Genomic DNA, 20,214 nt, shown 5'->3' on the forward strand with positions numbered 1-20,214 from the left:
AGAACAGATTAATTAACAGATTAGATGGAAGTAGAGTACATTAGAGTAGATTAGATGAGTTTAAGTAAATTTAAGATAGAGATGTGTATAATAGATTAGATTAGAGTGTATTACATGAGATTAGATTAGATGTTATGACTATTTTATATTTATTGTTCTATATATATGAAGACACACACACACGTTTACAAACATCATTTTATATTTAAATCCACATTCCTCTCCTCCTCTTCCTCCTCTTCCTCCTCCAGCTGTGCGTGCTTACGCAGCCGGGCAGCTGTCCAAAAAAGGGGCGTGGCCACTGTGGCGTCACCAAACCGTAAACCTGGCACTGACGGAGAGAAAAAACGAGGACAAACGGCATCGAGGACGCGCGTGGACAGAAGACACTCAGAGGAATAACACGCGCCGCTGCTTCTTCTTCTTCTTCTTCTTCTTCTTCACATTTTCACTTTTTTTCCGCGTCGCTTGTTTTGTTTTGTTTTTTTCTTCATCAGCTGATCATCGATTATAATCCTTCACTTTTTCATCCGCGAGAAACGAGAGGAGGAAGAAGAGGAAGAGGAGTCGGTGTTGACAGGTGCAGCTTTTATTCCACAGGTAAAATCACTTTACTTTCACTCACTCACTCACTTTTTCACTCGTTCACCTGCAGCGGTTTAACGTCAGCTGTTTCCTTCGCGATAATCTCAGTTTAAACATGTCATTGTAACGTTTGTTATTCCTCATTTCTTCTGTTGGTGTTGCACAGCTGCGGATTATCTTTGATTAATTCAACTTAAATGATCGTTAAATGTCTTTAATTCCTTGTAAAGTTAAGTATTTTCAAATTAAAGTAGAATATAAGTGATTATTTTGGTAACATTTCAGTAAACGTGGTTCATTTGAGTCGGTTTGACTTCAAGTTCGAATCCCCGCGGATGCAGCAGGTGTTTTCAATCGCTCGTCACGTCAAAGCCGTTTCACTGGGTTTTGGGGGCTCGAGGGCAGAAGGGGGAACCATGGGGGGGCGGGGCTTACACTAAGCTCTCCTGTTATTATCGTTGAGTTTACAATAAATATACAAATAGAAATGTATTTGTTTGCGATGTTTTGACGTGAAATTAAAAATATTGTCACATTTTAACAAAATGATTTACAGAACACAACATTAAATATTGATAAAGTTTGGGAAATATGTCATTAAGATAAAAATAAGTTCAACTCAGTCGATAACGATAATTATCGCTTATTTAATTATTGCTCCTGATGAAATCAGTTAATTCTGATTTAAAAACATTCATTGTGAACTTTTGTACTGATATTTAAGAAAATATAATCTGTTAATTTGAAGATTTTCATGTCAAAATGTCTTAAACAAATATTTTGTAGATAATGTTGTAAATATTTATTGAGTTAACGGGATTAAATGACGTTTTTATATGTTTAAGGTAAATTATACATGAATTCTTTTTTTTTTTTTACATAGACACAGATTATTATTGCTCACTAATCGGTGGAGAAAAAAAAGGTCTCATGTTTTAAACAAATTAATCCAGATTATGGAGCGACCTGTGTTTTTCAATTGTTGTCATATAATTCATGTAATCTCACTTTTCTCTGAGTTTTGATTTCACAGTTTCATAAGCGTGCCGTATAACTGAAGCTTATTATCATTATCATTGCGATGGTTATTATGGTGTATAAACCTGGAGTGACCACTTTTATGTTTAAATTTTATGTTTAAAGTCATTAAATTGACAATTAACTGCAAAATAGAATAAAAATAAACATTTCTATAAATGACAGAAATTTGAGACAAAAACATCTGAATCATTTTTCATTTGTTGTGGAAAATGTCGGTTAAATTAAATGTTAAATGTCAAAAAACAACAACATTAAAATCATATCTGTTAAAAGATATTCCCGTCCAAGCGTCCTATGTCTTTAGTCTCCACTGCTCCGTCTTCTCTCGCTGCGAGGGACGAGAAAAGACAAGACGTGGCGACCTGTGAGTGAGATTAACATGGAGATTATTTCAGTTTTTGAAGCAAAAATGAACCCTAAAAAGCTCACGTTAATAAAGCGTGTTTATTAACAATAGTTAGAACAATATCATCAATATTTATTTAAAATCATCTACACTGGCTAATAAATACGTATTAATCTCCCAGTTATTAGAAATGAAATGTTTTACTGTCGGTCACTAAATCTTCATTTTTATCATTTAAATGTTAATTTTCTGTTTTGTCATTCATTCGTTCACATGAGGTCACAGTGTGTGTGTGTGTGTGTGTGTGTGTGTGTGTGTGTGTGTGTGTGTGTGTGTGTGTGTGTGAAAAGTCCTCAAGGTCACCAGACAAAATGTCCTCACTCCTTATTGTTTAACTCACAAGAACACACACACACACACACTTGAGGACACATCAGTGTATTACCCAGCCCCTTACCTTAACCTTACCGCTCAAGTGTCCAACCCTTAACCCAATTCTAACTCTAAAACCAGGTTTTAACCCTGAAAAAGCAGACAAAATGTCCCCACGACCAGGTTTTTGTCTCCATGTGGACAACTGGTCCTGAGCAGGTCCGTGTTTCTGACAAAGAGGGCGACTTAAACGCTGCAGCTGAAGACAACAGAGGAGGACAGTAAAGTTGTTGTAGCCAGATTATCTTTATCGTCTTGGCTCAGCTGCTCATGTCTTTTATTGGACATGAAGTTTAAGTGGTTTTGTGACCAAACGGCGAGGCTTCAGTGAGAGGAGCGGCTTCATGCCTCAGTGCTCCAGCAGGCACTTTGTGTGTGATCACAGTAAACACGTGTCCTGCAGTGTCCTGCAGCGTCCTGCAGCGTCCTGTAGCGTCCTGTAGTGTCCTGCAGCGTCCTGCAGTGTCCTGCAGTGTCCTGTAGTGTCCTGCAGTGTCCTGTAGCGTCCTGCAGTGTCCTGCAGTGTCCTGCACCTGTAGCGTCCTGTAGTGTCCTGCAGTGTCCTGCAGCGTGTCCTGTATCCTGTAGCGTCCTGCAGTGTCCTGCAGCGTCTGTAGTCCTGTGTCCTGTAGTGTCCTGCAGCTTCCTGTAGCGTGTCCTGTAGTGTCCTGCAGCGTCCTGTAGTGTCCTGTCCTGTAGTGTCCTGCAGGTCCTGCATGTAGTGTCCTGCAGTGCAGTGTCCTGTAGTGTCCTGTAGTGTCCTGCAGTGTCCTGTTCCTGCCTGCAGTGTCCTGTAGTGTCCTGCAGTGTCCTGCAGCAGTGTCCTGCAGTAAGCAGCCTGTAAGTGTCCTGCAGTAGCCCTGCAGTGTCCTGCAGTGTCCTGTAGCGTCCTGCAGTGTCGTGTCCTGCAGTGTCCTGCAGTGTCCTGCAGCGTCCTGCAGTGTCCTGCAGTGTCCTGTAGCGTCCTGCAGTGTCCTGCAGTGTCCTGCAGTGTCCTGCAGTGTCCTGGTCAGTGTGGTCAGCTCTGACCACACTGATTTCTGAAACCCCTGAAACATCTCAAGGATTTTGATATTTTTTCTGTGGGTTTGATGAATTTTAATTTGCTCTGACATTTACAACCACGTCCTGCTGTTGTGAGGACTTTTATGGAGATTATTTTTAAATCGTGTCCCACTCGGAGACACTGCCAGGACATTCAGAAGGAGAGCGCCCCCTGTGACAGGAACATGGCTGGGACACAGATTAAACATTCTACGACATCTTAAGAACACGTTCACGTCTTTATGTCACAGTTAAACAGACTGAAGTTTGTAAATCACTCACTCTCCCACACCAAAGTCCATAGAGAACATCAGTGATTTTAACGTCACACACACATGAGTTGTTGATCCACTGCTGCCGTCACGAAGTTCAAATGTTGTTATTTTGTCAATTCAGTGTTTGAAAGCCTTTGTTCAGATTGACCTCAGTGACACAAAGTGACCACACGAGGCAGCAGAGGACCAGCAGCTCCTGTGTCCCTGTGAGCTAAAATCACTGATGTTCTCTATGGGCTTTGGTGTGGGAGAGTGAGTGGTTTACAAACGTCTGTCTCACAGTGAGAGGAAGTGGAAAACAAGCGTGAGACATTGTAGATGTGTGTCCACATAGATTTTTAAAACATTTCTTTTGTGTCATGTTCTGGTGAAGGGTGGAGGAACACGTCTGTTTTACATGTAATCCATTTATTTTTTTCATTGCTTACTCGTGTGCGTGTGTGCGTGTGTGCGTGTGTGTGTGTGCGTGTGTGTGTGTGTGTGTGTGTGTGTCCGTGTGTGTGTGCGTGTGTGTGTGTGTGTGTGGCAAAGTGAAACAGAAACCACGGCCTCGGCTGAAACCTAACACTCGCCTGTGCTGAGAACAGCGAACGGTGACGGAGGTGAAAACATGAAACGAGGCTCAGGAGGGAAAAGTGAATTTTACACATGAACATGAACGTGTTGTTTTTGTTTAAAAAGAGGAAAATCTACACTTTACATTCATAGATGTAATGTTATTTATAGGGTCAGAAAATATCAGAACTCATTTTAACGTCACACACACAGGAGTTGTTGATCCACTGCTGCCTCCATCATTAACTTCAAATGTCTTATTTTAGTGAATTCTAAATATTTCATTTAGACTTGGCTTAGTTACACAAAGTGACCACACGAGGCAGCAGTAGACCAGCAGCTTCTGTGTCGCCCCTGAAGAGAATCAAAGCCAACAATGTCCAGCTGTAGATCAGTTAAAAAGACTTAAGTTGTCTTAAATTATAATTCAAAATTCTCCTGATTGGTCTCGATTCTGTGAAGAAATCTTTTTAATCCAGTGATTCTAATGATTCACTTTCACCCAAAACAACTGCTTTACATGAAAAAACCACGTCACGACAGTTTCATGCAGCCGTTGCTATGATGACTCCGCCCACGTTGAGGAGGAGCTATGAACGCGGTGTTAGTCGGACTATGAAGAAGACATTAGTCGGAATATGAAGACGGCTTTAGTCAGACTATGAAGACGGCGTTAATCGGACCATGAAGACGACATTAGTCGGACCATGAAGACGACATTAGTCGGACCATGAAGACGACATTAGTTGGATTATGAAGACAGCGTTAGTCGGACTATGAACACGGCGTTAGTCGGACTATGAAAGCGTCGGACTATGAAGAGCGGCGTTATTATGGAAGACGCATTAGTTGGATTATGAAGGCGTTAGTGCGGACTATGATATACTACCGTTAATTCGGACTATGAACACTGCGGCGTTATCGGACTATGAAAGCGTTAGTGGGACTATGAAGAGCGACATTAGTGGGACCATGAAGGCGACATTAGTTGGATTATGAAGACAGCGTTAGTGGATATGAGCCGGCGTTAGTCGGACGATTGCGTTAGTCGAACTATGAAGACGACATTAGTCGGACTATGAAGGCGGTGTTGAATGGACTGAAAGAAGGCATTAGTCGGGACAATGAAGGCGTTGGATCTAACTATGAGCGCGCGTTAGTCGGACTATGAATGCACCGTTAGTCGGACTACGAAGAATATTAGTCGGGGACTATGAAGGCGGTTAGTCGGACTATGAATGCACCGTTAATTAGGACTCTGAAAGACATTAGTCGGACAACGGCGGTAGTTGGACTATAGACTTGCACCGTTAGTCGGACTATGAACGCACCGTTAGTCGGACTACGAAGACATTAGTCGGACTGAAGGCGGCGTTAGTGGGACTATGAACGCACTATGAATGCGTTAGTGGGACTACGAAGACTATGAAGCGGTTAGTGGAAGTTCTGAATGCGTTGTCGGACCTGAAGAAGACGTGGTCGGACAATGAAGGCGGCGTTAGTTGGACTATGAACGCACCGTTAGTCGGACTATGAACGCACCGTTAGTCGGACTACGAAGAAGACATTAGTCGGACTATGAAGACGGCGTTAGTCGGACTATGAACGCGCCGTTAGTCGGACTATGAACGCGGCGTTACTCGGACTATGTATGCGACGTTAGTCGGACTATGAACACTGTTTTCAAACGCACGTTTGGTTTGATGACATGGTTTTAAGTCTGAAGACAAGTCTGTGAATGAGAGGCTGAATGTGAAGGTTTTCTCTGGATCAGAATCTCATGACGGGTAAAAGAGCGTTAAATCACGACTCTGTAATCAGGCTGTCGATGAGAAACAGGAAGCAGCTCCCGCTGCTCTTCATCTTAGCTCCGTCCTCCTCCTCCTCCTCCTCCTCGCTCGTCTTTTGGTGACAAAAGGCGACAAAATGGAGGAGCAGAGGCCGACTCATGGTTCTGCTGGAGCTCTTTGTGTTTTGGTATGTGCTGCTGGCCCTGAGCCGCGCTGTGATTGGACCAGAGGCCCAAATCCTTTTTTTTTTATAAAGCAGAACATGTTTGTCTGGTATTTTCCTTCATGTTCTCTGCTGCTGACATGAGCTTTGTCTCTGAAGCTCTCCTGCAGACGTAAGGAAGCTTTTTATTTCAAACAAAGCTTTTTCTCTTTGTGAAAACATTCAGACTTTGCTCTTTCTTTTCCTGTCATGGAAATACATCCGTTCATTCATCCATTCATCCAGGCATGGGAGTTGATTATCTTTACCAAAATAAATTAGATTCCTGATATCATTTCCCTTCCTGTTTTAAACTCTTTAAATGGCTCTAATCACATTACAATCACTTTACATGATGATTTAGTCAGATTAACTACAAAAAAAAAAAGCTTTCTAAGTGGAAATGGGCGGAGCCTTCTGTCGGTACCTTAATTTGCATCATCAGTGATGTTTTTCAGTAACATTACTAAACGTTTTTTTTACCTTAGGGGGCGCTATGTAGTGAGCAGAGTTTTTATGAACGTTAACCTCCTCAAAAGTAACACGGGTTTGACTGGAAAGATGCCGACGCCCCCTAGTGGCAAATACTGCCATACGTGACTAAACTTTATATCATATATTGTTCATCCATGCATTGAATAATATGAAAATACATGACTATTAAAGTTTTAGAGCCATAATTTACCTTGTGATCATGTGACCTGCTTGGTAAAGTGTGTGTGTGTGTGTGTGTGTGTGTGTGTCACACAGACCTTTGACCTGTCATGCTGCTGCTGTAAACACATTAATGACTTTGTTGTTTGAGTTGACCTTGATTGGTTTTGATAAGACGGAAAAAAATGAACGAGTTTGACTTTAATCACACGAAGAAAACAGATCAGGATGAAGTCGTTAACGTTTTTATTGTAATTAAAAAGTCACAGAATTACTGAGTGACACTTTAACAGGAAACATGAACATTAGTGCTTACAGTCACACTGATGTCCCACTTTTTATAACTCCACCCTCAGTCACCAGTGGGTGGTTATAGCGCCACCATCAGGTGGTTGTAGCTCTGCCAATAAATTAGTCTACAACGTGTAGCTATAGCACCACCAGCACAGACGCCTATGGACTAAAGAGTGTTGCAAGCTGGGCTGCTAATGTAGCTCAACCATTGGAGCGGCAATCGTGTGGTTATAGCGCCACCATTTTGTTTGCCATCATGTGGTTATAGTGCCACCATTGTTGTAGTTATAGCGCCACCATTGTTGTAATTATAGTGCCATCGCCTGGTTGTAGCGCCACCATTGTTGTAGTTATAGTGCCACCATTTTGTCTGCCATCATGTGGTTGTAGTGCAACCGGCGTGGTTATAATGCCACCATTTTGTCTGCCATCGTGTGGTTATAGCCACCATTGTAGTAGTTATAGTGCCACCATTGTTGTAGTTATAAGCGCCACCATTGTATAGCGCCATGTCGTATTATAGCCACCATTGTTAGTTATAAGCGCCACCATTGCAGTTATAGCGCCGTCGCGTGGTTATAAGCCACCATTGTTGTAGTATAGTGCATACGTGGTTATAGCACCACCTTAGTTATAAGCGCCCCATTGTTGTAGTTAGTTATAGCGCCACCATTGTAGTTATAAGCCGTTCGTGGTTATAGCGCCACCATTGTTGTAGTTATAGCGCCACCATCTGAGTCAGTGTGATTTAACCTAAATTAGACGTGAAAAATGCATTCTTTTATGCAACAAAATTACAATTTTGTCTAGATTTTACATAAAGTTTACACTGTAAAAAGAAAATGGTTGTCAAACTTACATTAATAAAAAGTTTCATGTTACTTTCTAACTTATGTTGAATTTAATGAATAATTGGTCTCTTTTTTTTTAACCATTTAGTTTTTATGAGTGTACGTTTCCTGTGTGAGTGAACCTCAGGTCGTTCACCAGCCTCGTGTCCTTCCACTGCAAAGTATGATTTCATAATAAAAAAACGTATTAAAGGTGTTTTCTTGAAGTCAAATAGAGTAAAAATAAATGTCACCATTTCTGGACAAATGTTTGACTTTATTTCTTTTTTTTTTCTTGCATTGAAAGTGTAATAAAATAGCCGTTGACAGTGGTTTCGGTGGCGGCGGCTGCTGCAGGTTACTGTCGTGCGCGAGTGAAGAAGTGAATTAACAAACCAAGTGGCATGAAGACAGTGCCCTTTGACCCTTTGTTGCCTGCCTGGTTTACCATGGAACGCAGCCACGAGCACCAGTCTGTCCAAAGCTCAAACGTCGGCACACACGTTCTGACAAAACAGCGTTTGGAAAAAGTCAAAGCGCTGCAGAGCCTGAAAGAGGGAGGAGAAGAAGTAAGTGTTAAATGTTAAGAGTTGAATGTTTTGTCGGCGTCTTCTCGGTGCTTCGCGCCGCGGCTCCGAGGATGTTTAATGTCAGAGCGACAGACTGTGATTCATTAAGTACATTTAAGCAGCGAGTGTTTAATTGTTTGAGACGTGAGGAGAAGTTCAGGTGTAAAATGTCAGCCAGCAACACTCACCACAGTCTCTGTGTGTTTGTTTGTTTGTTTGTTTGTTTCTTTTTTAAGTGACGCACTTTTCCAGCAGAAACAAGAAAACACCAACGATTTGTCTTTTTATAGAAATAAATCTTATGTATTTGAATTTACATGTTCTCTCCAAATCAGTCAGCCAAATTACCATCCCAATATTTAGGGCCCGAGCCACAAATGTCAAGGGGCCAAAACGGCTCCTGGCACGAACTTGTGCGAGGAGCCTGTTGTAATCCTTCAGATTATTGTTGTATCTGTGGATTTGCGGTCATTTTTCAGGAAGTTAACGTGCATAAAAAGTCTTGAAACTTGGCGTGGAGGTCGGGTGTGGCAAAAATGTGATATTGGCCTAGTTCCCGGACCCGTGTGTAGCTCAATGGCTCTATAGCGCCCCCCAAGGTGAAAATGAATTTCCCCAAACTTGGTGGGAAGATCGACATGAAGCGCGGCCTCAACGCAACAGGAAGTCTGCCATTTTGGCGATTTTCACCCTACGTAAATGAGCTAACTCGTCCGAGCACGTTTGTCGTACTGACATAAAAAAAACTCCAATTTGTACTAGTTGAGGTTAAAAGTTGTTATATTGGGTTTCTTTGGGGGGGAGGGGCATTTGCTGAATATGAGCTTGTAGTTCATATTTGGCCAAGAAACTCGTACGCAAACGTATCTCGGGCTAGCTGTTGTTAGCCATTGTTAGCGAAAACAAATAAAACATGAGTTACTAATGGTAAAAATAAATCCACGCTTGAGTGGGGCGTTCCTGTGAAAATTCAGACGTTCATCTCCCACGAGAATGAACCAGTGTGTTATTGGTGGTTAAATTGGCAAATAAAGGTTTGCAGCCCCTAGTGTTAGAAACGTGTTACTGCAGCTCATTCATGAGTCTCTGTTTGTGCGTGTTGTTCAGGTTTTATTGTATTAAGTCACTTTATCGTGACGAGTGACCTGAGTTTACAGTAAACGCTGCGATGTTTTTACAGTCAACACGACGGACAAGCGTCACAAACGCGTGTGATTCTCCACTCAAACACCATCAAATCATTCCGTGCTTTGTTTTGAAGTGCATGAGTCGGCGCTACGTCGCGGGTACGCGCGGGTTCACGTGGAACGTCGCAGGGTGAGGGTGAATTGTTTTTGAGAAAGGCCACATTGACCCGACCTTTGCGACACACACACACATATTGATCGCTGGTGTCACTGACCTTCGTGGCTGTTTGCCGTGCGTCCCTCTTGTCCAACTTGTCCTCACGTCACTGGACTTTTGAGGTTTTAGAACTCTACAATATTGTCGTAATATTTAAAGAGGAAAGTGAACAATGTTGTTAAAGTTTATGTGACGTTAAAGATAATTAGTGAGTTTGTTCTTGCATGACCTCAACCAGACCAGAGTGGTGGTGGTGGTGGTGGTGTTGGTGGTGGTTCTCTGGTCCTTTTACTGTGGTTCCCCTCAAAGAAGCACACGTGAATGAATAAGTTCCTAGAAATGTGTGGCGGCGTGTTGTGGTTTTATCTCGTGTCCTTGAACGATGGCGGCAGCTTTGGTGGACGGTGAACTCCCACTGAGTCACAACAGCTGAGTTCTGACGAACACTCTGAAACTGTGTAGACACAATTACCAAACGGCAAGAAACTGACTGACGTGAATAGTGATGTCAATTTCCGCAGTTTTGATTGTTCATTTTCTTTGTCTTTCCCAGAAAAAACGATCCTGATTTTATCTTGATTTGACATCAAGGCGCTAGCCACAAAGTTAGCCATCAGAGGACATCTCACAATCAAGATTTAGCTGTATTTAGAATTCTTACACGATGTGAAGTTTATTGCTAGAAAAAACTGCTCTTTATTCACTCACTTCACAGGAAGTTAGCCTAAAGTTAGCCTAAAGAGGACATGGCTGACAGCTGCTGTAAGGTGTCCTGATTGAGATTTAGCAGCAAAAAAAACCTGAACCTGAACCAGACTTTAAACTGTTTTTACTTTGTTTTATTTTACTTTTACCAGAACTGAACTATCACCATTTTATCCTGATTTAGCATCAACGCCAAAAAGTTAGCCAAAAGATCACTGACCAGAGCTTTAAGGTATCATGATCAAATGTTTTGATGTTTGGACTTTGAAGATTGTTTTTGTTTGTTTGTTTGTCAGAAAAAAACTGTCCAAATGTTAATATCATTTTGGCATCGAGAAGTTAGCATAAATTTAGCCATCAGCATTTAGGAGAAGACGTGAAACATGGCTTTATTTTTGCTCATCCTGCTCACATTTGATCTTTTTTTTTTTTTTCAGGAAGTTTGTTGAAATGTGACGTTGCTAAAAGCAGCTTTAACTAGCTAGTTAGCTCCAGGCGGTGCTAACTGGTCGTTTGTTGTGACTGAGCTCTGGGTTTCTCCTGCTCTGCCACAGGAACAGGAACGTGTCTCCTGGAGGAGATGCAGTAGAGGAAACGTCCTCGCTGCCAACAAACACAAGCTCCCCCTGACATGGCCTCCTCCCCTGGACTGGATTCTGACCCGTTACCGCTGCTCCAGCTCCAGGAGGTGGACTCCAGTAAAGCGTCGGAGAGGCCGAGCTCCCCGCTGCTCCTGCCCTCGGTGTACAGTCCTCCGCTGGGCATGGACAACCACACCGTCTGCATCCCGTCCCCGTACACGGACGGAGGCCACGAGTACAACCACGGACCTCTGACCTTCTACGGCCCGCCCGTGCTGAGCTACGGCCGAGCGCCCGTCGCCGAGGGTCAGTCGTCCCTGTGCGCTCCCATCAGCCCCTCGGCCTTCTGGCCCTCGCACGGTCACCACGCCAACGTGCCTTCGCTGACGCTGCGATGTCCTCAGCCTCTCATCTACAACGAGCCCGGAGGACACCCGGCGTGGCTGGAGACCAAAGCCCACGGCGTCAACCCGAGCAGGTACGACACCGAGCGGTTCCTCTGATGTCGTCAGGGTGTTTGATTTCATGATTTCAGACTTGTAGTCAATCATTAAAAAAGTACATCATTTTGTATTAAATTCATGGAGTTGTTGGCAGATGTTGTGATTTGTGGTTAAAAAAAAATCACTCTTTTGTCCAAAGAATTGAGAGAAATGTTGATTTAAATCCATCATTTCATCCTTTAACATGCGACGGATTCTTTAATTTAACCAAGGAAGAATAAAAGAAAGTAAATGTGTCACTGAAACAGAGACATATGTTAGTGAGTTTTACATATTTTACAACCTAATTTATATATGTGTGTGTGTGTGTGTCCTCGCAGCTCCATCATCAGCTGTAACAAGCTGGTGGGGAGGACACTGGAGGACGACGTGGACGCAGTGAACTCGTGCTCGTCTGCGGGTTCTAAAGCCGACATGCACTTCTGCGCCGTGTGCCACGACTACGCCTCAGGGTATCACTACGGGGTGTGGTCGTGTGAGGGCTGCAAGGCCTTTTTCAAGAGGAGCATCCAAGGTACCTGTCCTGTCTGTCTCTCTGTCTCTCTCTCTCTCTGTGTGTCTCGCTATCCCTCTGTCTGTCTCTCTCCTCGTCTGTTTCCGTCACATGAGTTGTCAGCGAGCTGCAGCTAATGATTATTTTCCCAGTGAATGAAAAACTAGTTTGGTCCATAAATGTCAGACAATGTTGTGAAATGGTGACGAAATGTCTTGTTTTTTGTCTACAAACAAAAATGAATCTGTTTAAATGATTTCTTTGTTTTAAGCAAAGAAAACAGAAAATATTCACATTTAAGAAGCTGAAAAATCAGAAAAACTAATTAAATTCTTCTTAAAATTGTTGACCATTGTTTTATTTATCGCTTAATTATCGGTTAGTTGCATAAAAGTTGCTTTTAGTTTTAGTTCAAATAGCGTTTAGTTGTAGTCATCGAAGATCCGTAAAAATTCCTTAGATCTGTCTTTTAATGTGTGTCATTTCCTGTTTCGAAATCACGTGAGATTTGACAGTTTTAGTCTCGCGTGACTGCGAGTGAAGCTAGCGGCTGTTTTCCTTTTACATGAGGACTCGGTGAATATCAGTGGATATCGAAGGGTAAAAAAAATAATGACCTGCGTCGTTGTTTGTTAGGACACAACGACTACATCTGCCCGGCAACAAACCAATGCACTATCGACAAGAACCGTCGTAAAAGCTGTCAGGCCTGTCGTCTACGCAAGTGCTACGAAGTGGGCATGATGAAGTGCGGTAAGACTGTTTTTATTTTTAATCAAAAATGTGCTCGGAAATGTTTGATGATGTTTGTTTGACTCTGCTGGTCCGCTGCTGCCTCGTGTGGTCACTTTGTGTCACTGTGTGTGTGTGTGTGCAAACATTTGTTGTTACTCCAGGATCAGCTGGTGAGAGTTGGGTCACTGCAGGTCAAAGGGAAGTGACCTCACAGATGTATTTCCTGTCATGGCGAGAAAAATCTGCGTTTCACTTAAACTGCTTTACAACTCTAACGTTTAATGAAGAAAAAGGTCAAAGTTCAACTTCACTGCGACGCCAAACTGTGAGACGTGACTCGGTCTCTCTCTGCGTGTCCTCGTCCACCAGGTCTGAGACGCGAGCGCTGCAGCTATCGAGGACCGCGACACCGCCGCGGCGGCGGACTCCAGTCCCGGGAGCTGGTCAGGGCGGGGCCGGGCTCTCGAGCTCAGCGGCATCTCCACGTGGAAGCGCCGCTCGCCGCGTTCACCTCGCTGCCCCGGCACCACCGCGCCGCCATGGGTCCGGAGGAGTTCATCTCCCGCATAATGGAGGCGGAGCCTCCCGACATCTACCTCATGGAGGATCTGAAGAAGCCGTTCACCGAGACCAGCATGATGATGTCGCTCACCAACCTGGCCGACAAGGAGCTGGTCCTCATGATCAGCTGGGCCAAGAAGATTCCCGGTAAGATCACGACTTGGACGCCGAATATGACGTCACGTGACAAAAAAAAACGTCAGGTGAATTGTGTTTTTTCCATCCTCAGGTTTTCTAGAGCTCAGTCTCTCTGATCAGATCCACCTGCTCAAGTGCTGCTGGCTGGAGATCCTGATGCTGGGTCTGATCTGGAGGTCCGTGGACCATCCGGGAAAACTCATCTTCTCTCCTGACTTCAAACTCAACAGGTGAGCGGGCGGAGCCTGCAGAAGGAATCTGCTGCAGCTCATCAAACCCTGAACCACGCGCGAGAATACGACAACAGAGTGGGATTAGTGGTTTGTGATGATGATGAGGAGAGAGGAAGGTCACGCGTTTGAGTATCTGCTGGATATTAAAGTGAGAGTCCGAGTTCTTTTGGTGAAAACATGGCTGCCAAACAGATTTGAGCCTCTGAACAAAGTCCACGCCGTCTCCAGAACACGTTCACGTCTGAAGAAGTCACTCTCCCACACCAAAGTCCACAGAGAACATCAGTGACTTTATCACACACAGGAGTTGTTGATCCACCGCTGCCTCCATCACTCACTTCAAAGGTCAGTGACACAAAGTGACCACACGAGGCAGCAGAGGACCAGCACTCTGGACTTTGGTGCGGGAGAGCGAGTGGTTGTCAGACGCGAGTCTTTTAAGAAGGTGTTTTTCGGTGAATTGAATAGAATTTCCTCACAGATATTTGATCCAACAGAAATTCCCCCGCACATAAAACAACAGAGGCGTCAAAGTTTCTTATTTCGGATTAGGATTTAAAGGAAGAGTAAATGTTGATTAGTATGGAATGTGCTGAAAACCACAAAAACAGCAGTGATACTGTAATCAAATAGACACGAGGACGACGCAGACGCTGCAGTGTGTGACCTCTGTTTCCCTCACTGCCACGGGAACTATCACCACAGACTCCAGCCGACCTTGCTCGGTAACTGGATCCAGATCCTGTGAGACGACGTGTTCAAGCAGAAGAGAAAGTCACTTTATTCTGATGAAGGATCTTCAGAAGTCTCGTTGTTGTTGTTGTTGTTTTCACAATGGTTTGGTCTTCAGAATATCTGCAAACCAAATGTGGATGGTGTTCTCAAATGTCTTTAGTCCACAAACCAAAATGATTCACTTTGTTATTCTGAGCAAAAAAAAGAAAAGAATCTTTCACATTTAACAAAGTGATCAGGAAAAAAGCTTTGAACCCACTAATCGATTATCAAGAGTCGTCCGTTCATCGTGTAGTTGTTTTGGTCCAGAAAATGTTCTTTATTTCTCTAAAACCTGGATGTGATGATGAAACTAACTAAACAAACCAAAGTCTCTGAAAAAAGAAAAGAAAGTGGTTTTAATGATTTCAAAAAGACTTGATTGTTGTCGACGTTCTGACATGAACATGAAATTATTACAAAGGGGAACAGATGACGACGACTTTAGAGAAAAGAGCCAAAGAACGTTCAAGCTGCACTTTATCATTTCATATTTGTGTGTCTGTGTGTGTGTGTGTGTGTGTGTGTGTGCGCGCACGCACGCAGGGAGGAGGGCCAGTGTGTGGAGGGGATCATGGAGATCTTCGACATGCTGCTGGCGGCCACGTCGCGCTTCCGTGAGCTGAAGCTTCGGAGGGAAGAGTACGTGTGTCTGAAGGCCATGATCCTCCTCAACTCCAGTGAGTTTACATCTCGCACGCAGTCACATGATCATGTCACGTGATCGAGAGCGCCCACACACCCTGGAAACACAAGTGCACAGCTTTGAAGAATGACTTTATCTCATTGTCTGTCTCCAAACTAACATCAAACTCAGACAAACACATGTCGACACGTGTGGAGCAAAGTTCAAGTCGTTTTAGTGTTTTCCTTTCACCACAACCTGTCTGGGCACATGACGTCTGAGTCTTTCTTCCTCTGCACTCGCGCTAGCGTTTGCTCGTTGTGTCACATGTTGGCTTTCTGTGCTTACAAGGTTCCAATGTGAAATGCACCAATATCGCTGGTCCCTGCGTCTCTGCGTCATGTGACCGTCCTCTGCAGCTGTGGTGGGAAAGGAAAAATTGTGCAACAAGTGGAACAGAGTGTGAAAAAGTGAGACGAGCAGAAAAGGAATGTCAAGATTTACGACTGTTGGCAAAAGCAAAGCTGTTGTTCTGTCGTCACGGAAGGAGCACGAGGTGATTTACTGCTCCCGCTGCGCTGCACCGCCCTCTAGTGTTTCCTCCTTAGATTAGATTAGACTTTATTGATCCCAGGTTTGTACAGCCACAGAACAAGAACAGGGAGTGATGAAGCAATAAAAAGACAAATGAAAACAGAGCGAATGTAGCGGCACGTGCTAACTGTGCTAACAACACACAGGAATGTCACTGTCCTGCACCAAAGTCCATGCGACGGCACACGCTGCCGCCTCGGTCACAGAGATACTGTAGTGACGCTTTGTTCAGATTGACGTCGGTGACACACAGTGACCACGCGAGGCAGCGGCGGCTCAAGTCACTGATCTTCTCTGTGGACAAAGACTTCAAAGTGTGTTGAACATGTGACGTCTCTGCTCCTGTGTTTGTTTAGATCTGTGTTCGAGTTCCCCGCAGACGTCGGAGGAGCTGGAGAGCAGGAGCAAGCTGCTGCGTCTGCTCGACTCTGTGATCGACTCGCTGGTCTGGGCCATTTCGAAACTGGGTCTGACGACGCAGCAGCAGACGCTGAGGCTGGGTCACCTGACCATGCTGCTGTCACACATCCGCCATGTCAGGTGTGTGTGCGCGTTTCCTCACTGTCGAGTCGGAACCAGGTGGAGTTCTGCATTTGAAACCAAGTGTACATGAAGTGTCAGAGTCGGTGTGTTGTCTGTCGTCGCTATAGCAACAAAGGCATGGACCATCTCTGCACCATGAAGAGGAAGAACGTGGTGCTGGTGTACGACCTCCTGCTGGAGATGCTGGACGCCAACACGTCCAGCGGCAGCAGCCAGACGTCCTCGTCTCCGGTCTCTGACATTTACTCGGACCTGCACCACTTCCCTCCTCCGTCTCAGCCCGACTCGGACCAGAGCACCGCCCCCGAAGACCACACCGCTGCGCCTCCACGCAAACCGGCGGACGATCTCCTGCAGGCTCTGCCCTTCCTGTCCACGCCTCTGTCAGACAGCGCGTCTCATGTCAACGAGTAAGTGAAATGTCCGCGAGTGTGGCGAGACGTCCAGAGAGACGACGACTGACTATCTGTGTGTCTGTCTGTCTGTGTCCGTCTTTGCTCGCAGCTACATGGATCCGGAGCAGTGGTCTCTGGACTCGCGGGACAACAGTCCATCAGACCGAGTCGCCGCGGAAACCATGTCTGAGGACTGACGGGGACGGACTGAAACTTTCCAAGACTTTCGTCCTCCAAAGATCAAAGAATAAGAGTTAAAGAGCGCAAGTGTTTGGAGGTAACGTTGTTGACCTGTTGTGTATTTAGTGTGTGTGTGTTGATATGTGTCGTGAACGTGCACTACAGTCCGTGTCCTCGAGGACGTCGCTGAACCTCTGTCGGGCAAGTGTGTCATCTTTTTTGATATTGTCGTATTTGTATCTTTTTTCACGCCGGCGACGCGTACGACAGGCGCGCGCGGTCCAACGTCACGGTGCCTTCAAGTGGGACGGAGATTTTCGCTAACGACTCCAAACCAAATATCAACTTTAAATCTTTGGCAAACTAGTTGCACTTTTTGGAAAATGTCCGTTCTCGACGCGGTCGAAACGGACTCGCGTCGCCACCGCGCGGACATTTGAAGGCGCCACGATTGGGGGCGGTGTTTTCTGTCACACTGTGGCGTCTGTTGTGTTCACCCACGACTTTTCTACTGTGTTTGTACAAAGACTTTGAAAGTGTCGGTGAAGTGGAGAAGCAGCCGTCGAGGCCTTTTTTACCAAACGACTGTTAAAAAACTCATCTTCTCTCTTGTCGGATCTTCTGGTGAAACTAAAGCGGAGTTTACACCATCGCAGCGGCCATTTTAAACTCGTGTCTCAGGTTCGGACTTTACTGTCAAATGACATAAAAACTGGACGTAAAGTCGTGAGGGCTGGTACTAATCTCACATTCGTAGCACTGGGGACAAAAAAGTCCTTTTTCCAAATCAAGCTTTAAACTAATTGAGGTGATTTTGCACCTACGTCTGACCCGATTATTCGTATGAAATGCAAAGTTTTGGTCACGATGGCATCAAAAACCGTGAACTATTTTTATTATACTACATGCAAAGTAGACTTAAGTTGTTTAGTTATTCCAGCCCGACTTGCGTCAATGATTGTGTAGCATAACTTTTTGTGTCGTGTCAAATATTGACACTCGTACCGGTAAGGACAAAAATGTCCTTCTAAAAAATATTGTAGTTTGAGGTGATTAGTTACTTTGGCGTTAAGTGGCCTCGAGTGTCTGCACTTGAACAGAGGCTTGTTGCGTGAAGTGTGCCGTCTGTGATTGCCTTGTTTTTAGTAGCGTCAGATTTGAACCCTTTTAAATGCAAGGATTATTTGACATGATGCCACCAAAAAAATGTAGTATGTTAATGAGGGAGGGGGAACTGTGCCATCTAGTGGAAATGGCAAGTACAGAAGTCAAAAGGCCAGATGGAAACCCACATGTTCTAAAAAATTCTGTTTTAATGGCACATTATTTGCGCTTAATGGTCTGAGTGTAAGTGTACTGTATTTGTAGACAGTACGATGAAATGGAAAGATGTGACAAAGCTAAAAGAAAAGGCTAAAACGCGGCGTTACTGTGAAATGTGTGGCTGTAAATTCCGCTTTAGTGTGAGATTATTCACTGTGTGTCCTGATGTCTGTGGATTATACATGCATCCAAATAATCTGTTTGTTCTTTTTCCAGTGAAAACACAGCAGCCAAAAATGGTGGTAAACAGCAGTTTATTGTCAATCAGTGTTGACAATGTATACATCCCATAAATAAGTGTTGACAAAATAAATCCAAACTCTACACACAGATTCCTGTTGTCTGGTTGTTTTTGTTGCGTCAAAGTCGTGTACATTTGTAATAACAAAAATCCAAGCTTTTCCACCTGCAGGGCTTCACCTGAAGAGGACAGGGAATTCTGGGTAAGTGTTACATTTGTTGTTTTTAAATTGACATCAACAGTGAGTCCAGAATAACGTGGACTGTGGTTTGTAAAGCTATGTCCACACTGACCTGGGGTTTTTGAAAGCACAGTCTCTGTAAATGAAAATGCAGTCGTTTTTAGCATTTTCTGCAACTTTGTTCAACTTCCCAAACCAAAGAACACACCAAGTGTTTCACCTCTACATATTCATTCATCTTCTAGATGAGTCACAACCATCCACAGTATAAACCAAGTTTTCAATTGTCTGTTTTACGCTTTCAAGAACTCCATTTTAGTGTGAATGCGCATAAGTTTTCTGTGAAAGAAATGTAAATTTCTTTCAAGACTAAAAAAATCCACATTTTCTTGAGTCTAAATGTGGATGCAGAGGTGAAACAAACAGTAGTAGATTTTGGTTGTAATGTAATGTAATGATTGATTGACTTGTGTTTTATTGCTGTTATCCCTTAGAGGTTCAACATGGAATAGTGTGTGTGTTACTTGGACAGTTTAGTAAAAATGTCAAAGACACATTATCAATAATTGACTGTGTTGTTAAATAGCTGATTGATTGTCTAAATGTGTAGTTCCTTTACAGCAGGGGTCACTAACCTTTTTGAGACCGAGAGCTACCTGAAGGGTAGAGAATAATATGGAGGGCTACCACATTCATTTTTATTATTTAAATGATGAATGTTATGCATTCAATTGCATACACATTAATTCCAGTGCTTACTCCTAATGATTATCACAGTTTGTATAAACCAGGGGTGTCAAACATACGGCCCGGGGGCCAGAACTGGCCCGCCAGAGGGTGCAATCTGGCCCACAGGATGAATTTGTTAAAATGTCGCATTAATCTAAACGTAATGTCAAATGCTCCAGATACCCGTGACTAATTGTTTGTGCCTTTATAGATCCAGTGTGCTGTGAAAATAGTAAATTTAGGGATGATATTGTTGAAATTGCACCTATTTCTCAAGAAATGTCATGTTTTGTAAAATTATCCTTCAGTAATTGTAAAACAAAGGAGAAAAAACAAAGGAGTTCTTGTTGTTCATAGGTTATTATGCTATTATTTGACTATTTTTACTGGTCCGGCCCCCTTGAGATCAAATTGTGCTGTATGTGGCCCCTGAACAAAAATGAGTTTGACTCCCCTGGTATAAACAATATCAAGGACATTTTACTCAGTGATCATATGGATACATGCAAGTGAGGTGAAGTGAAATGCGCCCACGGGCACCTCGTTGGTGACCACTGCTTTACAGAGTTCAGAGAAAGAAATAGCTGCATTGATAGAAAATGGCGAGTTTATTTGTCACTTAGTGTTTCCTCTAAACCTTTTGATTGTAAAAACTGAGCTCACAAAATAAATCTAAGTGTTGAACTATGTATAAAAGTGATATGGCTTTTTCTTTTTAA

General features: G+C 43.8%; 1 protein-coding gene across 2 annotated transcripts; it reads left to right on the plus strand.

The window, feature by feature from the left end:
* Positions 1 to 337: 337 nt before the first annotated feature.
* On the plus strand, positions 338 to 18,676 carry esr2b (estrogen receptor 2b). Of its 2 annotated transcripts, none has more exons than XM_044048235.1 (10): positions 338 to 600; positions 11,221 to 11,725; positions 12,071 to 12,264; positions 12,880 to 12,996; positions 13,348 to 13,686; positions 13,769 to 13,907; positions 15,231 to 15,364; positions 16,260 to 16,443; positions 16,554 to 16,856; positions 16,951 to 18,676. In XM_044048235.1, exons 2-10 carry the CDS (start codon positions 11,298 to 11,300, stop codon positions 17,036 to 17,038), a joined length of 1,926 nt encoding a protein of 641 aa, XP_043904170.1. In that variant the 5' UTR covers positions 338 to 600; positions 11,221 to 11,297; the 3' UTR covers positions 17,039 to 18,676. The 2 variants fall into 2 exon arrangements, with proteins under 2 accessions (XP_043904170.1, XP_043904171.1); XM_044048236.1 differs by lacking the exon at positions 338 to 600 and adding an exon at positions 8,514 to 8,617.
* Positions 18,677 to 20,214: the final 1,538 nt, after the last annotated feature.

Source organism: Solea senegalensis, linkage group LG16 (genome assembly GCF_019176455.1).
Source record: "Solea senegalensis isolate Sse05_10M linkage group LG16, IFAPA_SoseM_1, whole genome shotgun sequence".
NCBI lineage: Eukaryota > Metazoa > Chordata > Actinopteri > Pleuronectiformes > Soleidae > Solea > Solea senegalensis.

Bases quoted from the DNA above. Each gene is read 5' to 3' on its own strand.
- esr2b (XM_044048235.1), top strand. From the start codon at position 11,298: ATGGCCTCCTCCCCTGGACTGGATTCTGACCCGTTACCGCTGCTCCAG. The intron at 12,997-13,347 runs GTAAGACTGTTT...CTCGTCCACCAG, and splicing joins AGTGGGCATGATGAAGTGCG to GTCTGAGACGCGAGCGCTGC. The intron at 16,857-16,950 runs GTAAGTGAAATG...CTTTGCTCGCAG, and splicing joins AGCGCGTCTCATGTCAACGA to CTACATGGATCCGGAGCAGT.